The sequence below is a fragment of the Lepisosteus platostomus genome, chromosome 5 (genome assembly GCF_059453375.1).
Source record: "Lepisosteus platostomus isolate fLepPlt1 chromosome 5, fLepPlt1.hap1, whole genome shotgun sequence".
Lineage (NCBI taxonomy): Eukaryota > Metazoa > Chordata > Actinopteri > Semionotiformes > Lepisosteidae > Lepisosteus > Lepisosteus platostomus.
In genome coordinates, this window is record NC_142615.1 from 2,713,294 (window position 1) to 2,739,048 (window position 25,755).

The 25,755-nt window shown below is 55.8% G+C and overlaps 2 protein-coding genes across 4 annotated transcripts; both read left to right on the forward strand.

The window, feature by feature from the left end:
• The first annotated feature begins 272 nt into the window (after nucleotides 1-272).
• Nucleotides 273-14,073, forward strand: LOC148662468 (uncharacterized). 3 transcript variants are annotated; one of them, XM_088631156.1, is made up of 11 exons: nucleotides 273-539; nucleotides 2,262-3,438; nucleotides 3,961-4,095; nucleotides 5,176-5,292; nucleotides 6,635-6,745; nucleotides 7,536-7,673; nucleotides 9,220-9,399; nucleotides 11,050-11,241; nucleotides 11,349-11,540; nucleotides 12,464-12,600; nucleotides 13,296-14,073. In XM_088631156.1, the coding sequence occupies exons 2-10, from the start codon at nucleotides 2,290-2,292 to the stop codon at nucleotides 12,566-12,568; spliced, it is 2,319 nt and encodes a 772-aa protein (XP_088487282.1). In that variant the 5' UTR covers nucleotides 273-539; nucleotides 2,262-2,289; the 3' UTR covers nucleotides 12,569-12,600; nucleotides 13,296-14,073. The 3 variants fall into 3 exon arrangements, with proteins under 3 accessions (XP_088487282.1, XP_088487284.1, XP_088487283.1); XM_088631157.1 differs by lacking the exon at nucleotides 273-539 and adding an exon at nucleotides 762-916; XM_088631158.1 differs by lacking the exon at nucleotides 9,220-9,399.
• A 2,504-nt stretch (nucleotides 14,074-16,577) lies between these two features.
• LOC148662469 (uncharacterized) lies at nucleotides 16,578-24,999 on the forward strand. Its single transcript, XM_088632119.1, has 5 exons — nucleotides 16,578-18,726; nucleotides 19,713-19,803; nucleotides 21,951-22,283; nucleotides 22,758-23,048; nucleotides 23,642-24,999. The coding sequence occupies exons 2-5, from the start codon at nucleotides 19,761-19,763 to the stop codon at nucleotides 23,785-23,787; spliced, it is 813 nt and encodes a 270-aa protein (XP_088488245.1). The 5' UTR covers nucleotides 16,578-18,726; nucleotides 19,713-19,760; the 3' UTR covers nucleotides 23,788-24,999.
• Nucleotides 25,000-25,755: the final 756 nt, after the last annotated feature.

Genomic DNA, 25,755 nt, shown 5'->3' on the forward strand with positions numbered 1-25,755 from the left:
GACCCCGGGCCGGGGCTCCCTGCAGTTGCTGGTGATGGAGATCAGCTCCGTACACCAGCGTTCAGCAGCCGGACTGAGCGGCCGGCAGACACCCGCGCACACCCCGCTGTGGAAATCCTCCTGCGTGATCTCCCCCCTCGACGGCTCGGCTCGGCTCGGCTTCCTTCAGGGAAAGAGAGGAGACAGAAGAAGCCGCGCTGGTCCCGACACGCCACGCGCGAAGAAAGGGGAGTCTCGGAGGGGCGCGTCACCGACAGGTAGAGAGCCGTGACGTCAGCAGCTCCCTCCCAGTAATCACTCTGTCTCACACACACACACGGCTCGGAGAGAGTTCTGTGTGTGTGTCTTTCTCCATCGCCCCTCATTTACCTCCAAACCTACCCGTCCGAACCAGCGCGGAAGCGGGGGACGTGTGTCTGATCAGCCGCCTCGGACGGGCGGATTGAGAGAAAACTGGTCTCCTGTCACAGGAGGGAGGGACAGAGAGAGAAAGAGAGAGAGAGAGAGACTCGGGCTGCAGGAGTTCCGCGTTCACTCAGGTAAGCGACCCGATCCGATCCGAACAGCGTGGGAACTTGGGGTGTCGCGGAAAAGCCGGCGTGTCGTCGGAGGTGAGTCGACAACACGACACGTCGGCTGTAGCTAAAAGCTTCTTTTATTTTATTTTTTTTATTTTGTTTGTTTTGAGCGACTTGTTTTGGAACAGCGGGCGTTGCGGGCAAACCGACTTCAGCGGTCAGTAATAAAGAGACGGAGCTGGGACAGAGCGGGGTTGAGTTATATCGGAGGTGCCGGCGCTGTTGGGAAATCAGAGCTTATCTTGCTGTTTCGTCGATCGCTGGAGTATCTGTGCTCGGTGCTGGTTTGTCGTCACACACGGCGTGACCCCCGGCGTGGCGTGATTCCGGTCGTGCAGGTCAGGCCGACTGGGGTTCGCTGTCGAAATTGGACTCGCTTGAAATTGCAAATTGTCTCCCTCGCTGAACTTGTTTTTTTGCAGCGGGTGATATGACTAGCAAATTTGTAGAACAGCCCTGTTACAGTAGGAGCTCCTGTCCCAGTGCAGTAGACCAGTCTGTTACAATAGGAGCTCCAGTCCCAGTGCAGTAGAACAGTCTGTTACAATAGGAGCCCCAGTCCCAGTCCAGTAGAACAGTCTGTTACAATAGGAGCTCCAGTCCCAGTGCAGTAGAACAGTCTGTTACAATAGGAGCTCCAGTCCCAGTGCAGTAGAACAGTCTGTTACAATAGGAGCTCCAGTCCCAGTGCAGTAGAACAGTCTGTTACAATAGGAGCTCCAGTCCCAGTGCAGTAGAACAGTCTGTTACAATAGGAGCTCCAGTCCCAGTGCAGTAGAACAGTCCTGTTACAATAGGAGCTCCAGTCCCAGTCCAGTAGACCAGTCTGTTACAATAGGAGCTCCAGTCCCAGTGCAGTAGACCAGTCTGTTACAATAGGAGCTCCAGTCCCAGTCCAGTAGAACAGTCTGTTACAATAGGAGCTCCAGTCCCAGTCCAGTAGAACAGTCTGTTACAATAGGAGCTCCAGTCCCAGTGCAGTAGAACAGTCTGTTACAATAGGAGCTCCAGTCCCAGTGCAGTAGAACAGTCTGTTACAATAGGAGCTCCAGTCCCAGTGCAGTAGACCAGTCTGTTACACTAGGAGCCCCAGTCCCAGTGCAGTAGACCAGTCCTGTTACAATAGGAGCTCCAGTCCCAGTGCAGTAGAACAGTCTGTTACAATAGGAGCTCCAGTCCCAGTCCAGTAGACCAGTCTGTTACAATAGGAGCTCCAGTCCCAGTCCAGTAGAACAGTCTGTTACAATAGGAGCTCCAGTCCCAGTCCAGTAGGACAGTCTGTTACAATAGGAGCTCCAGTCCCAGTGCAGTAGAACAGTCTGGACAGGACACCAGTCCATCACAGGACACACTCACACACCCTGGACAGGACACACGCACACTCACACCAGGGCCAGTTTTCCCAGAAGCCCAGTAACCCACCAGCCGGTCCCCGGCCCCGGGGGGTGTGAGGAGCCCCTGGAGAGAGCGTGCAGGCTCCACACAGACAGCCCCGCCCGTACCCCCGGGACCCCTGAACCCCCGAACCCCCGGGACCCCTGGAACACGGGAGACACTCGGTTTCCTGGCCCGGTTCCTCTTCCCCCGGTCCCGTGCGTCGTTTTCAATTCTTGGGCCCGGTCGTTCTAGGGGGGACCCCCATCCCCCCCCCCCCCCATTGACACCCCCTCTTCCCTCTTCTAGGTCGTTCTAGAAGCTCGGCGGCGGCGCCATGACGACGAGGGCCAACGAGGAGTGCCGGGTGTGCGGGGAGCCCCTGAGAGGCACCCAGCGGCGGTGGCTCTTCGGGGGCCGGCGCCGGCCCCCCCAGGGGGGGCCCCCCGCGTCCTGGGGCAGCGTCCCCTCCCTCCGAGCCGACGCCCCCCCCTCCTCCTCCTCCTCCTCTTCCTCCCTCTCCTCCTCCTCCCTCTCCCTGCCCCCCTCCCCCGCCGCCCGGCCGCGGCCCGACCCGCTGGCGGTGCTGACCCACCTGCTGGGCCGGCCCGTGCCGCGGGGGGGCGGGCGGGGGGAGTTCCTGTGCGGCAGGTGCGCGGCCGCCCTGGCGCGGCTCTTCCGCTTCGACGCCGTGATGGCCCGCGTGCGCGCCCTGTCGGCCGAGCGCCTGCGCCGCCTGGAGGGGGAGCGGGCCCGGCTGGGCCGCCAGCTGGCCCGGGCGTACGGGCGGCGCCACCGGGAGGGGGAGGAGGAGGAGGAGGAGGAGGAGGGGGGGCCCGGGGAGGCCTACCGGCAGCTCCTGCAGGACGACATGGCCTTCGCCGGGCTGGAGTGGTGGGCCGAGGGCGGGGCGGCCTGCCCGGGGGGGGGCAGGCTCTGCGGGGGCTGCCACGCCCTCCGGGTGCCCGAGTCCCAGTACGAGTCCGTCTGCGGCCTCCCCCGCCGCCTGGCCCAGCGGCCCCTGCTGCGCCGCGGCCCGGCCCGCAGCCTGTCCCTGGACGGGCTGGGCCCCGCCCCCGCCGCCCCGGCCCCGCCCCCCCCGGCCGGTCGCCGCGGCGCCCTCCGCCTGGGCTCCGCCCCCTCCTCCCTGGCCAGCTCCAGCCTGTCGCTGCCGGGCCTCGACGGCCCCGCCCCCGGCCCCGCCTCCCGCCCGGCCTCCGGCCTATCGCTGCTCTCGGGGGGCGGGGCCGAGGAGCTGGCGGACGCCCTCGGGCTGCTGAGGGGGATCCAGCCCAGGCCCGTCGCCTCTCCGGCCGGGAGCAGGCTTCCCGTCCGGGACCGGAGCAGGGGGCGGGGGCTGGCGAGGAAGCTGAGCTTCGGGGAGGGACTGGAGGCGCGCGGCGAGGAGGAGGAGGAGGAGGAGGAGGAGGAGGAGAGGGACGTCCTGGCCCGGCTGGGGGAGGAGTACATCCCTCTGCACGGGGAGGTGAGGGGACGACCGGTCTCGAGGGGGGGATGTGTCGAGGAGCCGCTGAGGGGACCCCAGTCCTTCAGGGGCTCTGGGGGGGTCTTCAGTCAGGGGTTAAAGGTCACCGGCTCCCAGTCCTTCAGGGGCTCTGGGGGGTCTTCAGTCAGGGGTTAAAGGTCACAGGCTCTGCGAGCCACAGTCCTTCAGGGGCTCTGGGGGTCTTCAGTCAGGGGTTAAAGGTCACAGGCTCTGAGACCCCCAGTCCTTCAGGGGCTCCGGGGGGGTCTTCAGTCAGGGGTTAAAGGTCACAGGCTCTGAGAGCCACAGTCCTTCAGGGGCTGCGGGGGGTCTTCAGTCAGGGGTTAAAGGTCACTGTGACTCTGGGCTCATGAAGACAGTAACTGGCTCAGTTCAGGCTCTGAGCGCCCCAGTCCTTCAGGGGCTCTGGGGGTCTTCAGTCAGGGGTTAAGGGTCACTGTGAACATCCTCATCCTTCATCGACCTGCGCGTCCCTCTCCCTCTCCCTCTCTCTCTGGGCAGAGGGCTGCGGCGCGTCAGCTCTTGCAGAACGCCGTCGGGCAGCTGAGAGGGCAGCTCGATCAGGCCCAGGCCCGGATCAGGACCCTGGAGGCGGAGCTGAGGGGCGGGGCCAGGGCGGCGCAGAGCCCAGACGTGGTGAGTGTGTGCAGAGCAGCTTTCAAGCACTGCAATATCACCAGTGGGGTCCCAGTGCAGGGTGAGTCTCTACAGTCGGGGTCCCAGTGCAGGGTGAGTCTCTACAGTCGGGGTCCCAGTGCATGACGAGTCTCTACAGTCGGGGTCCCGGTGCAGGAGGAGTCTCTACAGTCGGGGTCCCAGTGCAGGGTGAGTCTCTACAGTCGGGGTCCCAGTGCAGGACGAGTCTCTACAGTCGGGGTCCCAGTCCGGGATGAGGTTTCTCTGTGAGATCTGTTCATCTACAGAGGTGAGCTGTCCTCTGTGCCTTGAGGACTCGCCCGGGTGCGGACAGGTGCAGGGCGTGTCTCCCGTCTGGAATCTCGCTGGAGCAGAATTCCTCTGTAGGGCTGGTGTCCCTCCCCCCCCTCCTCCTCTCCCTCGCTCCGGGGATCGCTCACGAGCTCCGCCAGTCAGCCACCTGCTGCGCTGGGCTCGTCCTGCAGGCGAGACGCGATGATCCGATAATCGCTCGCTCTGCAGCGGGGGGGGCGCTCACTCCCAGGGCTCCAGATCCTCCGCCATCGCTGAAGAAATCAAACCGTTCTGCAGGATGAACTGGGAAACTGCGTCCAAAGCTGAGAACAGGAGGCGTTTCTGTACACGGAGGGGGGTGGGGGTGGGGAACAAGCTGCCCAGCCCTGTGGTTGAAGCCGATACCCTGGCTTCTCTCCAGACACAGCTGGGTGAGCTCCTCCAGTCAGGACAGGGGGCTCTTCTGTACACAGAGGGGGGTGGGGGTGGGGAACAAGCTGCCCGGCCCTGTGGTTGGAAGCTGATACCCTTTGTGGTGGGGGGGTGTGGAAGAAGGAATAGTGACCTCTAAACGGGCCCGATTGACCTCTCGTTAGTGACCCGTCCGATGATATTCGGGGGGAGAGGTCAAACGCGTCTGGGAAGCCGACTCAAACGGCGATCAATGGAGGGGCTCGGGGTTTTCAGAAAGGAGGTCGCTGTCCCCGGGCACAGAGCCCCCAAGGTCCCGCTGGCCTGCGTCGGCGGTCATGGGGGGCTGACGAGCCCGTGTCTTCCCCCCCCCAGCCGGCCGGCCCCGCCGTCCAGCCCCCCGAGAACGGAGAGCACGGCGCCCCCCAGTGGCAGCTGCAGCTGGTACACCGCCTGGGGCAGAGTCTGCACAGCAGGGAGAGGATCGTACAGGTCAGTGACGGGGGGGGGGAGGGGGGAGGCGGGCTTCGCTCTGTCAGTCAATCAATCAATCAAAGTCAATTTATCAAATGCATCAATCAATCAAAGTTTGTCTCTCAAATGCACCACAATACAGTCAATCATTAATCAATCAAAGTTTGCCTCTCAAATACACAATACAGTCAATCAATCAAAGTTTATCAAATGCATCAATCAATCAAAGTTTGTCTCTCAAATGCACCACAATACAGTCAATCAATCAATCAATTAAAGTTTATTTATCAAATGCATCAATCAATCAAAGTTTCTCTCAAATGCACCACAATACAGTCAATCAATCAATCAATTAAAGTTTATTTATCAAATGCATCAATCAATCAAAGTTTATCTCTCAAATGCACCACAATACAGTCAATCATTAATCAATCAAAGTTTATTTATCAAATGCATCAATCAAAGTTTATCTCTCAAATGCACAACAATACAGTAAATAATTAATCAATTAAAGTTTATCAAATGCATCAATCAATCAAACTTTGCCTCTCAAATGCACAACAATACAGTCAATCATTAATCAATGAAAGTTTATTTATCAAATGCAATCAATCAAAGTTTGTCTCTCAAATGCACAACAATACAGTCAATCATTAATCAATGAAAGTTTATTTATCAAATGCAATCAATCAAAGTTTGTCTCTCAAATGCACAACAATACAGTCAATCATTAATCAATGAAAGTTTATTTATCAAATGCATCAATCAATCAAAGTTTGCCTCTCAAATACACAATACAGTCAATCAATCAATTAAAGTTTATCAAATGCATCAATCAATCAAAGTTTGTCTCTCAAATGCACCACAAGACCGCGTGCCGCAGCTCACAAAATTAAAAAAATCACACAATTCAAGTTACAAAAATAAGGTGACAGACTGTAATAGTAGACAACAGTGCGGTAGAAATGGAACAAGAGAAGCTCAGACAGGGGTCAGTCTACACAGAGCTGCGATGTGTCCAGGCTGTGTGCAGTCCCAGTGTCCCAGTGGTCCAGTTGTGCCCGATACAGTGACAGCTGTGTCCGTGTATCCAGGGCGGGGGATGAGCTGAAGGAGCCGCAGGCCGGCTGTTCAGCAGTCTGACTGCCTGGAGGTGGGAGCTGTTCTGTAGTCTGTCGGACTTGGGTCGGATGCTCTGGTACCGTTTACCGGGCAGTAGGAGGGAAACCAGTTTGCGACTGGAATGACTGGGGCCCTTGAGAATGGACCTGGAATTCTCCAGACATCTCGCTGAGTCGATATCCTGGATGTCTCCGTACCCTGATCAGTTTCGCCTTACCGTGTGGGCGTCTCTCTGCAGGACTGTCTCGGCCTGCTGAAGAAGGTCACCCTGGGGTCGGCCGGTGAGCTCCAGGGCGCCCTGGTAGAGAGGCTGCAGGACAGACTGAAGGAGAGGGAGCTGGCCGTCGAGGTGAGCGTCCGGCGGGTTACTCCCTGCGGTGTGCCGGGACCCCAGTGTCCCCGAGACGGGGTTCGATGCAATCTCTCTCTCTGGGATCGGCCCTTAGGGCTGAGTGTCTGGTGCGGTCTCTCTCTCTCTCTCGGGGATCGGCCCTTAGGGCTGTCCGTCTGGTGCGATCTCTCTCACTCTCTGGGATCGGCCCTTAGGGCTGTCCGTCTGGTGCGATCCCCCTCTCTGGGATCGGCTCTAGGGGCTGTGTGGCTGGTGTGATTCTCTCTGGGACTGTCCGTCTGGTGTGATCTCTCCCTCTGGGATCGGCCCTTAGGGCTGTCCGTCTGGTGCGATCCCCCTCTCTGGAATCGGCTCTAGGGGCTGTGTGGCTTGTGTGATTCTCTCTGGGACTGTCCGTCTGGTGTGATCTCTCCCTCTGGGATCGGCCCTTAGGGCTGTCCGTCTGGTGCGATCCCCCTCTCTGGGATCGGCTCTAGGGGCTGTGTGGCTGGTGTGATTCTCTCTGGGACTGTCCGTCTGGTGTGATCTCTCCCTCTGGGATCGGCTCTTAGGGCTGTCCGTCTGGTGCGATCCGCCTCTCTGGGATCGGCTCTAGGGGCTGTGTGGCTGGTGTGATTCTCTCTGGGACTGTGCGTCTGGTGTGATCTCTCCCTCTGGGATCGGCCTTTAGGGCTGTCCGTCTGGTGCGATCTCTCTCTCTCTCTGGGATCGGCTCTAGGGGCTGTGTGCGATCAGTGTCCGGTCTGTGTAACGCGCGGCGTGTTTGCGTGTCTGCGTGCGTCTACAGCGCGCCCTGGACTCCAAGTTCTCGGAGCTGCGGGAGAGGGACCGGGAGCTGGAGTCCCTGCGGAGGGCGCTCAGGGAGAAGGACAGGGACCTGAGCCGCCTGGCCGCCGTGCTGCAGAGCAATGAGGACACCATCCACGTGAGTGAGGGCCGGTCCGTATAGCGCCTTTCACCCTGAGCGGGCCCAGACACACACTCACACACCCTGGACAGGACACCAGTCCATCACAGGGGACACACACACACTCACACACCCTGGACAGGACACCAGTTCATCACAGGACACACACACACTCACACACCCTGGACAGGACACCAGTCCATCGCAGGCGACACACACACACTCTCACACCCTGGATAGGACACCAGTCCATCACAGGGGACACACGCACACTCTCACACCCTGGATAGGACACCAGTCCATCACAGGGGACACACGCACACTCTCACACCCTGGACAGGACACCAGTCCATCACAGGGGACACACGCACACTCTCACACCCTGGACAGGACACCAGTCCATCACAGGGGACACACGCACACTCTCACACCCTGGACAGGACACCAGTCCATCACAGGGGACACACGCACACTCTCACACCCTGGACAGGACACCAGTCCATCACAGGACACACACGCACACTCTCACACCCTGGACAGGACACCAGTCCATCACAGGACACACACGCACACTCTCACACCCTGGACAGGACACCAGTCCATCACAGGACACACACGCACACTCTCACACCCTGGACAGGACACCAGTCCATCACAGGACACACACGCACACTCTCACACCCTGGACAGGACACCAGTCCATCACAGGGGACACACACACACACTCTCACACCCTGGACAGGACACCAGTCCATCACAGGGGACACACACACACACCCTGGACAGGACACCAGTCCATCACAGGACACACACACACACACTCACACACCCTGGACAGGACACCAGTCCATCACAGGACACACACACACACACACACTCACACACCCTGGACAGGACACCAGTCCATCACAGGACACACACACACTCACACACCCTGGACAGGACACCAGTCCATCACAGGACACACACACACACACACACACACACTCACACACCCTGGACAGGACACCAGTCCATCACAGGACACACACACACACACACTCACACACCCTGGACAGGACACCAGTCCATCACAGGACACACACACACACACACTCACACACCCTGGACAGGACGCCAGTCCATCACGGGACACACACACACACTCACACACCCTGGACAGGACACCAGTCCATCACACACTCACACACCCTGGACAGGACACCAGTCCATCACAGGACGGACACACACACACACTCTCACACACCCTGGACAGGACACCAGTCCATCGCAGGGGACACACACACACTCACACACAGTGACCTGGGAGTCGTAACCTCACGGGGGGCATGGGGGGTATTTGCAGGGGAACGTGGGGGTCCTGTCTAGAGCTCTAGGGCACCCCTACTGGTCCCCCAACAGCACGACAAAGTGCCGAACTGGGAAAAGTGGGGGGGATACTCTTCCGAACCGTGTCCGGGTGTCCGGGGAGCCGGCAGCGCCTGGAGATCTGGAGTCCCCCCAGGGGCGCTCGGGGCCCCTGTACCCCCGGGGAGAGGTGACGGCGGTCTCCCTGCCTGGCCAGGAGCTGCGGGCGGCGCTGGGCCGCCAGGAGGGGGCGCTGCGGGACGCGCGGGCGGCGGCGCAGAGGGAGCGGGAGGCCTGGAGGCGCCGGGACGCCGCGCAGGGCGCCGCCCTGCTGGAGAGGACTCGCCTCGCCGGGGACCTGCAGGGGGCGCTGGAGAGCACAGCCCGCGACATGCAGGTACTGATCCATCCAGCACACACACACACACACACACACACACACACACACCCTGGACAGGACACAAGTCCATCACAGGATACACACACACACACACACACACACCCTGGACAGGACACAAGTCCATCACAGGATACACACACACACACACACACACACCCTGGACAGGACACAAGTCCATCACAGGATACACACACACACACACACACACCCTGGACAGGACACAAGTCCATCACAGGACACACACACACACACACACACACACACACACCCTGGACAGGACACAAGTCCATCACAGGACACACACACACACACACACACACACACACACACACACACACACACACACACACACACACACACACCCTGGACAGGACAGCAGTCCATCACAGGATACACACACACACACACACACACACACACACACACACACACACACACACCCTGGACAGGACAGCAGTCCATCACAGGATACACACACACACACACACACACACCCTGGACAGGACAGCAGTCCATCACAGGATACACACACACACACACACACACACACCCTGGACAGGACAGCAGTCCATCACAGGATACACACACACACACACACACACCCTGGACAGGACAGCAGTCCATCACAGGATACACACACACACACCCTGGACAGGACACCAGTCCATCACAGGACACACACACTCACACACCCTGGACAGGACACCAGTCCATCACAGGACACACACACACACTCACACCCTGGACAGGACACCAGTCCATCACAGGACACACACACACACTCACACCCTGGACAGGACACCAGTCCATCACAGGACACACACACACTCTCACACACCCTGGACAGGACACCAGTCCATCACAGGACACACACACACACTCACACACCCTGGACAGGACACCAGTCCATCACAGGACACACACACACACTCACACACCCTGGACAGGACACCAGTCCATCACAGGACACACACACACTCACACACCCTGGACAGGACACCAGTCCATCACAGGACACTCACACACACTCACACACCCTGGACAGGACACCAGTCCATCACAGGACACACACACACACACCCTGGACAGGACACCAGTCCATCACAGGACACACACACACACCCTGGACAGGACACCAGTCCATCACAGGACACACTCACACACCCTGGACAGGACACCAGTCCATCACAGGACACACTCACACACCCTGGACAGGACACCAGTCCACCACAGGACACACACACCCTGGACAGGACACCAGTCCATCACAGGACACACACACCCTGGACAGGACACCAGTCCATCACAGGACACACACTCAGACACCCTGGACAGGACACCAGTCCACCACAGGACACACACACCCTGGACAGGACAGCAGTCCATCACAGGACACACACACACTCACACACCCTGGACAGGACAGCAGTCCATCACAGGACACACACAGACACACACACCCTGGACAGGACAGCAGTCCATCACAGGACACACACACACACTCACACACCCTGGAGAGACATTGCAGTCAAAGTCCGGTGCGAGCGGAGAGCAGTTTGCAGAGAGGATGTGTACATGTGTACATGTGTGTGTACGAAATACAGAACAGAACCTGTCAATCACTCCCTGTCTCCTCCCCCCCCACAGGCGTTGTCGGAGTCCGTGATTGGCCGGGGCGTGGAGGGGGGCGGGGCGGAGAGCCAGCTGGCCAGTCAGCTGCGGGAGAAGGGGGACCAGCTGGCCCGGGCTCTGCGGGAGCGGGAGGAGCACTGCGCCACCCAGTGGCAGGAGGTCGAACAGCTGACGGCCGCCCTGCACCACCTGGAGGCGGAGATGCAGGTGGGCAGCCGCCATTTCTGGGAATGCTGAAATTTCCGGCCCCACCTGCCCCGGCCTCGATGAAGAGTTATTAACCCCTGTGTGTCTCTCTCCTGTCTCTCTCCCAGGCGCGGTGTGACGGTCACTCCCAGGCCCTGGACGCGGTGTCCGCCCGACTGGCCGCGGCTCTCCGCGAGCTCCGGGAGAAGGAGAGGGAGATCCGGGAGGGAGAGAGGCAGCAGGCGTGCGAGAGGGAGGAGCAGGAGAGGGAGACGAGGGGGCTGAGAGAGAGGCTGGAGAACCGGGACCAGCTCATTCAGGTCTCCGGTGTTGTGATGAGGGTGGCGATGATGGGGATGGCTTCTGTTCCCGGGGGGGTACAGTATTGAGCGCTGCCGCCTCTCGGCTCTGTGGCCCTGAGGTCAGTGCTGGACCGGCGCTGCTGTCTGTGTGGAGTCTGCATGTCCCCCCCCCCCCATGTCGGTGTGTGCGTCCTCCCACAGTCCAAACACAGGCTGGTGGGTATCGGCTTCAACCACAGGGCTGGGCAGCTTGTTCCCCACCCCCACCCCCCTCTGTGTACAGAAGAGCCTCCTGTCCTGACTGGAGGAGCTCACCCAGCTGTGTCTGGAGAGAAGCCAGGGTATCGGCTTCAACCACAGGGCTGGGCAGCTTGTTCCCCACCCCCACCCCCCCTCTGTGTACAGAAGAGCCTCCTGTCCTGACTGGAGGAGCTCACCCAGCTGTGTCTGGAGAGGAGCCGGGGTATCGGCTTCAACCACAGGGCTGGGCAGCTTGTTCCCCACCCCCACCCCCCTCTGTGTACAGAAGAGCCTCCTGTCCTGACTGGAGGAGCTCACCCAGCTGTGTCTGGAGAGGAGCCAGGGTATCGGCTTCAACCACAGGGCTGGGCAGCCTGTTCCCCACCTCCACCCCCCTCTGTGTACAGAAGAGCCTCCTGTCCTGACTGGAGGAGCTCACCCAGCTGTGTCTGGAGAGAAGCCAGGGTATTGGCTTCAACCACAGGGCTGGGCAGCTTGTTCCCCACCCCCACCCCCCTCTGTGTACAGTAGAGCCTCCTGTCCTGACTGGAGGAGCTCACCCAGCTGTGTCTGGAGAGAGGCCATACTTAACAATTATTACTTCTTCTTCTGGGAGAACCTGCCCAGGGGTGAGAGTGTCCTGCTCCCTGGGTCCTGAGCTCAGAACTTTCTCTCTCTCTCTCTCTGTGGTTCCGGTCCAGCAAGTCCTGAGCGACGCGGAGGAGAAGGACCGGCTGCTGTCAGAGCTGCAGCAGACCCTGCTGGCCCGGCTGGAGCCCCGCACTGCCCTGAAGGACACCCTGTGACCCAGCAGGGGGAGGGAGCCGCCGCCGGTCCGGTGAGTTTGAGCGTCTCGTCTTTACACGAGACGAAGACGGGACTGATCGCAGAGGAGAGGAGTCTGGAGGAGAGAGGAGGCCGAGACGGGCCTGGTTGATCGTTAGCAGTTTATTCTTCCCAGCATCGCATCTTTAGCAACAGGGCTGGGCAGCCTGTTCCCCACCCCCACCCCTCTTTGTGTACAGAAGAGCCTCCTGTCCTGACTGGAGGAGCTCACCCAGCTGTGTCTGGAGAGAAGTCAGGGTATCGGCTTCAACCACAGGGCTGGGCAGCCTGTTCCCCACCCCCACCCCCCTCTGTGTACAGAAGAGCCTCCTGTCCTGACTGAAGGAGCTCACCCAGCTGTGTCTGGAGAGAAGCCAGGGTATCGGCTTCAACCACAGGGCTGGGCAGCTTGTTCCCCACCCCCACCCCCCTCTGTGTACAGAAGAGCCTCCTGTCCTGACTGGAGGAGCTCACCCAGCTGTGTCCTGAGAGAAGCCATACTTAACAATTATTACTTTCATAATTAATTCCCATTTCCCGAAAGCTGGATTTCTCTGTCCGTGACTGAATCTCTGATTTGCACTGCTGCACCTTGACAGACTAATTGAACGGTCGGCACCCTCTCTGTTTTTTTTTAAATAATTTTTTGTTGATTTTCGGCCTTTTTTTTTTTTTTAAACCTTTTTTTCCCTTGTCTTTCTCTTCCAGCCGCCGGTATGCGAGACCGACGTCGTTCCCGTCTCCGGCGAAAATTCCTCCATTCCGCCTGTCGCCACAAGAGGGCGACATCTCACTGCCCGACACACACACACACACACAAAAAAGCTTTTACCTGCCGGAGAGGTGAACAGCTCAGTCCACCCACCCGCTGGCTGTCCACTGTCCGGCCTGCTGGACTCTGTGATCCCACAGCTCTCTGCCTCATCGGGCTCAGATGAACGAGCTGGACTGGACAGGCTCACCTGAGTGTGTGTCTTCCTGTGTCGCTGGATGGGAGTGTCCCGTGAAATCAGGGGGTGGGGGACATCCATGCTGGTGCACCACGGAGGGGAGGGGGAGTAGTATAATCTGAGGTGGGGACCCCGATATCTCTGGCCCCCACTCAGAGAGTTGCCCTGTGACGGTGCTGATCTCCGCCGATCCTCCACCCTCCTCCCTTCACCCCCTCCCGGGTGCTGGGGAGTCTCCCGACGGCGATCCGGCAGTGCCCTGCTGGCGGACAGTGAAGGACGAAGGACTCTCTCTTTTTTTTTTTGGGGTGTGTGTGTGTGGGAGGGGTTCTGGGGGTCAAAGGTCAAAGGTCGGAGGGGGAATGAGTGGGATTTTATTTTAAGGGTAAAAAACTGGAATCGGGAGGGGGGGTGGGGGTGGTACATGGGAGGGCACGTTGCTCATTGTTTTCGGACTCTGACGGCGCTCTGTGGGACTGGATGTTGAAGATACCCCCTCTGCTGTTCTTATAAAGCTGGGCGCTGACCGTACACCACCTCGCTGGCCTTTGCAGTCTCTTTATCTGTATTTTTATCGAGCGGGGGTCTTATCCCCTCCCTCCTGGCTGAACACACCCCCCCCCCCCTGGTCTTTACCCCTCATGGCCTCCTAATCACCCCCCCTCTCTGAACTGGCTCCATCCCTCTGCTCTCCTCCCCACTGAGAGCTGCTGTGTGCTGAGCGGACTGGAGCATCATCGAGGTGGGGGTACACACTGGGGGGGGGTCTGGAGGGGAGCCCCCTGACCTGGGAAGAGCTCTGAGTGGAGGGTCCAGAAAGGCGCTATATAAGAGCAAGGAATCACACCCTGACTACCCTGCTGTGTGCTGAGCGGACTGGAGCATCATCCAGGTTTGGTCCTCACCCCGCCGGTCAAGGGGGGCCTGGGAGAGCGAGAGGGGTCCGCCGGCGCCAGGGACCGGCAGAGAGACGACAGGGAGCTCAGACACAGGGGGCAGGGGGACTCGGACACCACCGAGAGCAGCCGAGGAGGAGAAGGAGGAGGAAGGCTCTGGCGTTGTCTTCCTCCTGCCATGTGCCTGATGCTGGTGGAGACATTCGGCCCTGGCCTGAGGTCATCGAGGTTTAAAGGGACCCCTGCTCTCGTAGGGGGACACCTCGGAAACAGCTGAAAGGCGGGGACAACAGCATATCGGCTTGCACCGCAGCGCTTGTTCCACACCCCCACCCCTCTCTGTGTAAGGAGCCATGTTGTTAAAGCCAATACCCTGCCTTCTCTCCAGACGCAGCTGAATGAGGTGGTCAGTGTGTGTGTGTGTCTGCAGAGTCTCCAGGGGTCTTTAAAGCAGGGCTGTCCAGTCCTGGTCCTGGAGGGGTCAGTGTGTGTGTGTGTGTCTGCAGAGTCTCCAGGGGTCTTTAAAGCAGGGCTGTCCAGTCCTGGTCCTGGAGGGGTCAGTGTGTGTGTCTGCAGAGTCTCCAGGGGTCTTTAAAGCAGGGCTGTCCAGTCCTGCTCCTGGAGGGGTCAGTGTGTGTGTGTCTGCAGAGTCTCCAGGGGTCTTTATAGCAGGGCTGTCCAGTCCTGGTCCTGGAGGGGTCAGTGTGTGTGTGTGTGTCTGCAGAGTCTCCAGGGGTCTTTAAAGCAGGGCTGTCCAGTCCTGGTCCTGGAGGGGTCAGTGTGTGTCTCTGCAGAGTCTCCAGGGGTCTTTAAAGCAGGGCTGTCCAGTCCTGGTCCTGGAGGGGTCAGTGTGTGTGTGTCTGCAGAGTCTGCAGGGCTGTCCAGTCCTGGTCCTGGAGGGGTCAGTGTGTGTGTGTGTGTCTGCAGAGTCTCCAGGGGTCTTTAAAGCAGGGCTGTCCAGTCCTGGTCCTGGAGGGGTCAGTGTGTGTGTGTGTGTCTGCAGAGTCTCCAGGGGTCTTTAAAGCAGGGCTGTCCAGTCCTGGTCCTGGAGGGGTCAGTGTGTGTGTGTGTCTGCAGAGTCTCCAGGGGTCTTTAAAGCAGGGCTGTCCAGTCCTGGTCCTGGAGGGGTCAGTGTGTGTGTGTCTGCAGAGTCTCCAGGGGTCTTTAGAGCAGGGCTGTCCAGTCCTGGTCCTGGAGGGGTCAGTGTGTGTGTCTGCAGAGTCTCCAGGGGTCTTTATAGCAGGGCTGTCCAGTCCTGGTCCTGGAGGGGTCAGTGTGTGTTTGTCTGCAGAGCTGGGATAAGATAGTCCGCGTCTGGGGGGGCTTTTACTTGAATTTGATATCATTGCCCCGTGCAAAATCGGACAGAAGCTGCAGAAATTTCTCAGCCGGCCCAAACAGCGCTCGAATGACCGAAAATGACGGAGAAGAATCTCATTCCTCCCCTCTCATTCAAGCTGTTGAGGTCAGGCGCGGTGTTTCTGTTTTTGCATCGCGAAGAGATTGAAATTAATTTCCTCTTTGAGGGGCGTGAGTCAGTTCCCAGACGAGCTGAATGAGTTGCGGTTTTCTTGAATTTGTTGAAGAGAAGTATTCTGCCTGTTAATGTTTTTTTACAGCAGCAGACACAGGAACAAGGCTCATGTGACTCTGAAGCCCTGCGCTGTGCGCCTGAGGTTCGGTGAAGAATTGTGTTTGTGCGGTTTGAGCCAGTCTGTGTGCTGTGTGTCTGGAGAGAAGGCAGGGTATTGGCTTTAACAACATGGCTCCTTACACAGAGAGGGGTGGGGGTGTGGAACAAGCCCTGTGGTGCAAGCCGATATGCTGTTGTCCCCGCCTTTCAGCTGTTTCCGAGGTGTCCCCCTACGAGAGCAGGGGTCCCTTTAAACCTCGATGGCCTCAGGCCAGGGCCGAATGTCTCCACCAGCATCAGGCACATGGCAGGAGGAAGACAACGCCAGAGCCTTCCTCCTCCTTCTCCTCCTCGGCTGCTCTCGGTGGTGTCCGAGTCCCCCTGCCCCCTGTGTCTGAGTAATAATATCAAATAATAATAAAATTCATATTTTATAATAAATAATATCAAATAATATCAAATTCAAGTAAAAGCCCCCCCCCAGACGCGGACTATCTTATCCCAGCTCTGCAGACAAACACACACCGACCCCTCTAGGACCAGGACTGGACAGCCCTGCTTTAAAGACCCCTGGAGACTCTGCAGACACACACACACTGACCCCTCCAGGAGCAGGACTGGACAGCCCTGCTTTAAAGACCCCTGGAGACTCTGCACACACACACACACTGACCCCTCCAGGACCAGGACTGGACAGCCCTGCTTTAAAGACCCCTGGAGACTCTGCAGACACACACACACTGACCCCTCCAGGACCAGGACTGGACAGCCCTGCTTTAAAGACCCCTGGAGACTCTGCAGACACACACACACACTGACCCCTCCAGGACCAGGACTGGACAGCTCTGCTTTAAAGACCCCTGGAGACTCTGCAGACACACACACACTGACCCCTCCAGGACCAGGACTGGACAGCCCTGCTTTAAAGACCCCTGGAGACTCTGCAGACACACACACACTGACCCCTCCAGGACCAGGACTGGACAGCCCTGCTTTAAAGACCCCTGGAGACTCTGCAGACACACACACACACACTGACCCCTCCAGGACCAGGACTGGACAGCCCTGCTTTAAAGACCCCTGGAGACTCTGCAGACACACACACACTGACCCCTCCAGGACCAGGACTGGACAGCCCTGCTTTAAAGACCCCTGGAGACTCTGCAGACACACACACACACTGACCCCTCCAGGACTAGGACAGGACAGCCCTGCTTTAAAGACTAGTTACAGCGTCAAAAAATAAGATTATTTACCAACCTACACCAGTGTGTGTGTGTCTGCAGAGTCTCCAGGGGTCTTTAAAGCACAGCTGTCCAGTCCTGGTCCTGGATGGGTCAGTGTGTGTGTGTGTGTGTGTGTGTGTGTGTGTGTGTGTGTGTGTGTGTGTGTGTGTGTGTGTGTGTGTGTCTGTGTCTGCAGAGTCTCCAGGGGTCTTTAAAGCAGGGCTGTCCAGTCCTGCTCCTGGAGGGGTCAGTGTGTGTGTGTGTCTGCAGAGTCTCCAGGGGTCTTTAAAGCAGGGCTGTCCAGTCCTGGTCCTGGAGGGGTCAGTGTGTGTGTGTGTGTCTGCAGAGTCTCCAGGGGTCTTTAAAGCAGGGCTGTCCAGTCCTGGTCCTGGAGGGGTCAGTGTGTGTCTCTGCAGAGTCTCCAGGGGTCTTTAAAGCAGGGCTGTCCAGTCCTGGTCCTGGAGGGGTCAGTGTGTGTGTGTCTGCAGAGTCTGCAGGGCTGTCCAGTCCTGGTCCTGGAGGGGTCAGTGTGTGTGTGTGTGTCTGCAGAGTCTCCAGGGGTCTTTAAAGCAGGGCTGTCCAGTCCTGGTCCTGGAGGGGTCAGTGTGTGTGTGTGTGTCTGCAGAGTCTCCAGGGGTCTTTAAAGCAGGGCTGTCCAGTCCTGGTCCTGGAGGGGTCAGTGTGTGTCTCTGCAGAGTCTCCAGGGGTCTTTAAAGCAGGGCTGTCCAGTCCTGGTCCTGGAGGGGTCAGTGTGTGTGTGTGTCTGCAGAGTCTCCAGGGGTCTTTAAAGCAGAGCTGTCCAGTCCTGGTCCTGGAGGGGTCAGTGTGTGTGTGTCTGCAGAGTCTCCAGGGGTCTTTAAAGCAGGGCTGTCCAGTCCTGGTCCTGGAGGGGTCAGTGTGTGTGTGTGTCTGCAGAGTCTCCAGGGGTCTTTAAAGCAGGGCTGCCCAGTCCTGGTCCTGGAGGGGTCGGTGTGTGTTTGTCTGCAGAGCTGGGATAAGATAGTCCGCGTCTGGGGGGGCTTTTACTTGAATTTGATATCATTGCCCCGTGCAAAATCGGACAGAAGCTGCAGAAATTTCTCAGCCGGCCCAAACAGCGCTCGAATGACCGAAAATGACGGAGAAGAATCTCATTCCTCCCCTCTCATTCAAGCTGTTGAGGTCAGGCGCGGTGTTTCTGTTTTTGCATCGCGAAGAGATTGAAATTAATTTCCTCTTTGAGGGGCGTGAGTCAGTTCCCAGACAAGCTGAACGAGTTGCGGTTTTCTTGTTGAAGAGAAGTATTCTGCCTGTTAATGTTTTTTTACAGCAGCAGACACAGGAACAAGGCTCATGTGACGCTGAAGCCCTGCGCTGTGCGCCTGAGGTTCGGTGAAGAATTGTGTTTGTGCGGTTTGAGCCAGTCTGTGTGCTGATTTGGACGCTATCGTGAAGGTGACGTCCGCCTTTTTAATTTGTGCGCCTCGGTATGTCTTCTTAACGCTTCGCTTCGTCTCCATCGTGTAACTGTTCTCCCTGTTATCTGCTAGTGGCACGAACGGCTCTTGAGGATTTTCAATACTCGTGTCGGGTCTCGTCGGAGTTTTCCTTTGTTTCACACTGTTATATAAATTATTGATTATAATATGTGTCATAGCTTTACCTCTTCTATTGAGTAACTCTGCATAAATACCACATAACAAACGGAAATGAAAGAAAATTAATACTGTATAGTACCTGCACAGTTGTCTATTATTCAAAGGAATAAATATTTTCAGGCTGCTGTAGGGAGGGCTCTTAAACATTATTTTAGCATGTTATTGGCTTAATTGACAGAGTTTACCAGCTCTTCTAGTGGTGTTACATTAGAGACTCTGCAGACACACATAACACACACTGACCCCTCCAGGACCAGGGCTGGACAGCCCTGCTTTAAAGACCCCTGGAGACTCTGCAGACACACACACACTGACCCCTCCAGGACCAGGACTGGACAGCCCTGGTTTAAAGACCCCTGGAGACTCTGGGGACACACACACACTGACCCCTCCAGGACCAGGACTGGACAGCCTTGCTTTAAAGACCCCTGGAGACTCTGCAGACACACACACTGACTCCTCCAGGACCAGGACTGGACACCCTGCTTTAAAGACCCCTGGAGACTCTGCAGACACACACACTGACCCCTCCAGGACCAGGACTGGACAGCCCTGCTTTAAAGACCCCTGGAGACTCTGCAGACACACACACACTGACCCCTCCAGGACCAGGACTGGACAGCCCTGCTTTAAAGACCCCTGGAGACTCTGCAGACACACACACACACACACTGACCCCTCCAGGACCAGGACTGGACAGCCCTGCTGTTTCTGAAATGCCTGATCTATGATTGAGCCTGTTCTAAAAGTCAGTGAGTCTTATTCATGTGTTCCTTGTTATAGCGACTGTTTCTGTATTTGCTGTGCTGTGTCTCTCTGCTGAGTCCCCGTATGATGCTCTGGGCTGTCTTCACTGGGATCTTCTTCAATGGAGGTGAGAGCTCAAGACATTTATTTCTTTGTTTCTCCTATTTACAGGCAGGTAAAAGCAAAATGCTAAATATTCAAAGTGCAGAGACCCAGTAATGATCAATGCATCCTGCTTGTGTTTAATCTTCGGGCCCCGATTGGAAAGTAATATCTCATTTACTCTCAGTGTGTCTCTGTTGGCGCTCTGTGTGCTGTTCAGTATTAACTGTTTCTCACAGAAATCAGTGCTTGTCCTTAAATAACAGTAATAATTCTGCCCCACTGGGTTAAAGAAATATTAAAATTGCATGATGATGACACACTGAACAACACACCACATAAACCTACAGTACAACATACAAGTTACTCAGTTTACTCAGTTTACATACCAGGTATCTCAGAAGGCCCAGGTCCTGAACAACCAGAAAATCCCCAGACTGCTAGCAAGTACCCAAATCCTCCGTAACAGTGGCTCTCAAACTGTGGTACGGAGCGCCCCCTGGTGGTGTGCCAGATGACCCTGGAAATGTGTTGTGTGCACTGAAGAATTGGGAATTAAAAATCGACCAATTAAAAATCATGTGCGTTTTTCATCTGGAATTTACTTAACCAGTTTCAGAAAGCTTGAGACGGGTTTTCAGATTTTCTGTTTGAATAAAACGAGTGCCTCCCTTTGTCGATGCAACGCCTGCACGAATCCCTCTAGAGACACGGCTCAGCGCCACCTTAACGCCAACAGAACAAGCGATCGGAAGCAAATACCTCGCAGAAATCAGGTCTTATTGTCACGCCCTCTGCAGCCAGAGGGCGCTCCTTCTCTGCCCTGTCCCTAGTTTCCGGTCTGCTGTCCTTCCGGTCCCTCTCTTTCCCTTGGGCTATATATTTCCGGGTCTTGCTCTCTGTCCTCGCTCAGCATTGACGTTCGGATGTCCTGAGACCCGCCTAGCACCAGGGCGCCCCACGTCCGCTCCCTGAGGGCACAGGTTTCTATACGGCACTCCTGAACTCTTTGCACTAACGAGCCCGGGCCTTTTTCCCGTCTCGCCGCTACGCATATGGGTCTTTTTCCGCCCTCCTGCTCCCCACGGTGAGTCCCTTTGGACGTCTGTGACACTTATGTCCTGGCTGAAAGGAACAGACACCGAGAGTACTGACGCCCAGCGCCGATCGAGCACGCACGCCTGTTGAGAACGAGGAGGGGGATTCATCGGGCACCGACGCTAGCTCTGCTGCGGAACCTGACTACAGGCAGCAAGGCGGCACGATCCATATGATCTAAGTGCTCGGTGCTATTTTGATTATTTGTGAGCGTGAGTGTGTGCGCGCTCATGTTGCTCATTGAGAATTCCTGGGGTTCCTGTAGGTGAAGACGACCTGCAGGTGTCACTTGGATGCTTTGGTTTGGTCAGGGGTGGTACTTGGTCCAGAACGTTTGAGAACCACTGCTGTATAACACCTGCGCTGCCAAACGGGGTACCTAAACCTACCTTCTCCGCCAGACGGCACCCAACCTGGAGTGAAATCTCTCTCTGTAAGCCCAGGTGCTACAGAATGAACGGGCAGCGTATCTCCCTCTTTCCGAAACGGCCTCCGTTGAACAGGAGAGACTGTTTTTCACCTCGGGGTTCCCTATACAGGAAATCCGAGTTTCCTAAATACAACGGACTGGCTTCAGATACTGAACCCCAGTCTGGTCTTGGGGGACAATCGGAACGAGGACCCCCCCCCACCGCCGTCTGGCCCCGTCTTCACTCCTCTACCTGTCAGATCTCTCTATTCCTCTGCAGTCGATGTCTCTCGATCGTTGACCCAGCGCTCGATTTAACCAAGGAGAACCAGACCATTCCTCCCATCGGGTTGGCGTGTGTCCCCCCCACCCGAGTGAAGACCTCAGTTCCTCGCTTGCTCCGAAGCTCCCGAGCGTTAGAAATGTTGACACCCGCTGGACGTTTGACTGTTGTCCCTCAGACACCCGAGACACCTCAAGAGCCTCTTCCAATAACTATAACGGTATCAATACAGCTGTCTGTCACTGCGGCTGAGCTTCTCCTGCGTGTGTCTGTAAGGGTGCTGTCCTGCGTCTCTTTCTCGGTGTCGCTGGGAGGCAGTGGCTGATTGGGTAGAAAAACCTGTATCTTTGTGTGTCCGTGACGGCGCTGCTGTCTCCCTCAGTCTGCCCAGGTCCTGTCTCGGTGTCGGTGAGGTTTGGGGACTCGGTCTCTCTGCCCTGCGATGGATCAGCCTACAGGGGGACCCCAGAAGATCGGATCTACCTGAGATGGAAAACCGTTCGGCTCTTCGTCTGTGCGTTCAGCAGAGGGAAGCGCTACGCCGGCCCCGGGTTCGAGACCAGAGCCCAGGTGTCCCGGGAGAAGATCAGACGGGGGGACTTCTCCCTGATTCTCCTCCACGCCTCCTTCTCCGACGAGGACGTCTACGAGTGCTCGTTCAAGAAGGAAATCAACAACCTGCTTTGTTTGGGGAGGGTCCGGCTCAACGTTACAGGTACGATCTGGGACGTTTTTTCCAAGACAGGGGGGCAGGGTTCGGGCCAGGAGAGAATAGTCTCGTGTTTTCAAAGTGTCGCTCCAGACAGATCCCAGGATGCATCGTGCCTGAGTCCTGGCCGTCAGTGGTAAGGGGAGGGCGTGTGAGACAGGAGACAGGCAGGGACACAGGAATGGGTTCATCCAGGTGGGGCTGCACATTGGTGGTGGTAGTGGGATTCCCCATTACCTGTAAAGCGCTTTGAGTGGAGTGTCCAGAAAAGCGCTACAGTATATTAGTGTAAGCAATTATTATTATTATTATTATTATTGTGCCCTGAGTAAACGGGCAGTGGAGAGAGGAGATGCGAGATTGTGTAATGTTGTCTGACGGGAATATAGTCAGACCACAGAAACGGGGGATGTGAGCGTGAACTGGTCACCAGTGTGTGAAACTCTGCCCAGTCAACTCCTTCCTCCTTGTGTCTTTCAGCTCGATCAGAAGTCCTGAGCCTGCAGGCTGGAGCCGCTCTGTCTGTCCCCCTGTTCACTGGAGAGCCGGTGGAGGTGCTGTTTGACCCTGCAGGAGCTGGAAACTGGACCTTAGTGTGTTCTGTCCAGAACAGCACAGCCAGCTGTGTCCCCCAGTACAGAGACAGAGTGTCAGTGGACAATCAGGAGCTCAGACTGCAGGAGCTGAGGGCGTCTGATCAGGGGAGCTACACAGTGAGGGACCTTCAGGGAAACACCATCAGCACTATCACCCTCACTGTCACTGTGCGAGGTAAGGGAGAGAGGAATTTGTAACTGATTAATAGGAGCTCCAGTCCCAGTGCAGTAGACCAGTCTGTTACAATAGGAGCTTCAGTCCCAGTCTAGTAGAACAGTCTGTTACAATAGATGCTCCAGTCCCAGTCCAGTAGAACAGTCTGTTACAATAGGAGCTCCAGTCCCAGTCCAGTAGACCAGTCCTGTTACAATAGGAGCTCCAGTCCCAGTGCAGTAGACCAGTCTGTTACAATAGGAGCTCCAGTCCCAGTGCAGTAGACCAGTCTGTTACAATAGGAGCTCCAGTCCCAGTCCAGTAGAACAGTCTGTTACAATAGGAGCTCCAGTCCCAGTGCAGTAGGACAGTCTGTTACAATAGGAGCTCCAGTCCCAGTCCAGTAGACCAGTCTGTTACAATAGGAGCTCCAGTCCCAGTCCAGTAGACCAGTCTGTTACAATAGGAGCTCCAGTCCCAGTCCAGTAGAACAGTCTGTTACAATAGGAGCTCCAGTCCCAGTCTATCTCCATGAATCTCAGTGCAGAATCCTCATCCCCGATGTGTACTGTGGTCACCATGTAGTTACTGACGGACAGTTTCTGTGGTTTCAGGGCCCTCAGGAGCCCAGTCCACTGACCCTTGGGCGGTCATCGCTGCGGTCACTGTGGTTCTGACGCTTTGCGGAACGGCGATTGGCTTCTGCAAGGGGAGAGCTCTGAGGACGCGTTTCGAGAGCCTGCTCGGAACCAGGAACTGACCATGGCGTCCTGGGGTCGCGGGTCGGGTCGGTTCGGGTCGGGTCGGCGTCCACTCGGCCGGTCCAGACCCCGGTTCGGAGGGGACAGGGGATGCAGCTGGAGCCCCGAATCTGAGCCCTGTGGGGGTGGAGATGAGGTGGCGGTTTTCTTGAAACCCCACTAGTGGACAGACAGCGATAACCCAGAGGTCAGAGGTCAGAGGTCAAGCCCCCCCCGGATCAGAGACTCCTTCTATATCGAAATCGGACCATTTTACAGAACTGTCTCTTCACGTTGAGTGTATCTGTACAGACACAGTGACGTATATGTTAGTCCTAAGAGCTACAGTACTGTCATGTGCAGAAAGAACAGAGATTTGTTTATGCGCAATTACTGATTTCACTAGACAAATACTTGTATCGTGTTCAGAAGAGATTTATGTCTTTGAAATGACGTGGAATTCTATCATCTTTATTACAATGACTTTCTTCATTAGATACATCATGTACAGAACTGAGATTTAAAATATTTGCCATCACATGAATTTATATCCTCTTTAATGTAATTAGTTACTTCGTTAGAGAAATATTTCTATCGTGGAACAGAACTGAGATGTATATATTTGAAATGACATGAAATTCTATCGTCTTTAATATAATTACTTATTAGATATAATGTATAATGTACAGAACTGAGATGTATATATTTGAAATGACATGAAATTCTATCGTCTTTAATATAATTACTTATTAGATATACTGTATAATGTACAGAACTGAGATGTATATATTTGAAATGACATGAAATTCTATCGTCTTTAATATAATTACTTATTAGATATACTGTATAATGTACAGAACTGAGATTTATACCTTTGAAAGGTCATAAAATTCCAATTCTGTTAGTCATCTTCGATGTACTTATTGCGTTGCATAAATATTTCTATCACGTACAGAACTGACACCTATCTTAACATTTATTAACTTAAATATCGTTAAGTTTACTCTGCAATTCTCCGGTCACCCCTCTCAGCCCTGTGTTGTTTAAAAGATCGAATGTCGTTTTTAGGAAATCGTATTTTTTTAAGCTTGTTTTTTAATGTACAGCCTGCTGCTTCTTATCCTTGTTACAGCGGTAAAGTGCCTTTTCAAGCAAAATTATAACTGTATTTACAGATGCATTCTTCAAAAACTGAACTTGCGTTTTCAATAAAGTTTCGGGACTCTTAATTGCTTAATTGACGAAGTCTCCTGATTGGCCGGGGTGCGATCGCACCCAGGTGGTGAGAGAGAGGTCTGTGGCCCAGAGCGGAGGGAAACGTCATTTGTCGGATCAGATCACAGGAGAGAGAGAGTGTGGAGGTCCTGTCGTGAACACAGCAGAGCTGACTGGGCTCGGAAGCAGAGGTACCACGTGTGGGTGATGTACAGTGTTCAGCGCAAACTTCATACTGACCGCTGTGGGTCAGTTCTAACGAGCTCTCGGAGAGCACGCTGCTGTCTGGAGAAGAGCTACAGCTCTGAGCTCAATGCTACGAAAAAAACCGTGCGGAGTGAAGCTGGAGACCAATTTAATACGCAAAAGGCTCAGCATTGTTGTCCTGATTAACATGAACTACAAGACGCTCCGAGTCGGAGCATTTCAATTAATTTAAACCGTAAATGAATATGTTGGTCGCGTTAATATAGAATGAATATTTTGTGTCGTGTTTATGTATAACGGGATGTTCTTCTTTTTAATCTAAGAGGGTCATTCATGATAAATTAAACCAGATGAGGTACGAGACTACTGCGTTTGAGTTTGAACGCGAATCCTATTAAATTGGGTTTTATTTGCACGGATAAATGATGAAGATTCATATGTAGGCGAACGGTTTTTTCGGTGGTATGTATGATTATGTACAGTTGTGTGTGTGTGTGTCTGCACAAGTCTTCTGCACATTTAGGGGCGACATGTAATACACTTTATCTAAGTTTGTTTTTAATTTG

What these genes read in the sequence shown, in the direction of transcription:
- LOC148662468 (XM_088631156.1), top strand. Translation starts at nt 2,290, where the DNA reads ATGACGACGAGGGCCAACGAGGAGTGCCGGGTGTGCGGGGAGCCCCTG. An exon ending in CGGCGCAGAGCCCAGACGTG is followed by an intron (nt 4,096 to 5,175) that starts GTGAGTGTGTGC and finishes TCCCCCCCCCAG; the next exon opens with CCGGCCGGCCCCGCCGTCCA. An exon ending in ACCGGGACCAGCTCATTCAG is followed by an intron (nt 11,541 to 12,463) that starts GTCTCCGGTGTT and finishes GTTCCGGTCCAG; the next exon opens with CAAGTCCTGAGCGACGCGGA.
- LOC148662469 (XM_088632119.1), top strand. Translation starts at nt 19,761, where the DNA reads ATGATGCTCTGGGCTGTCTTCACTGGGATCTTCTTCAATGGAG. An exon ending in TGGGATCTTCTTCAATGGAG is followed by an intron (nt 19,804 to 21,950) that starts GTGAGAGCTCAA and finishes TGTCTCCCTCAG; the next exon opens with TCTGCCCAGGTCCTGTCTCG. An exon ending in GGTCCGGCTCAACGTTACAG is followed by an intron (nt 22,284 to 22,757) that starts GTACGATCTGGG and finishes TGTGTCTTTCAG; the next exon opens with CTCGATCAGAAGTCCTGAGC.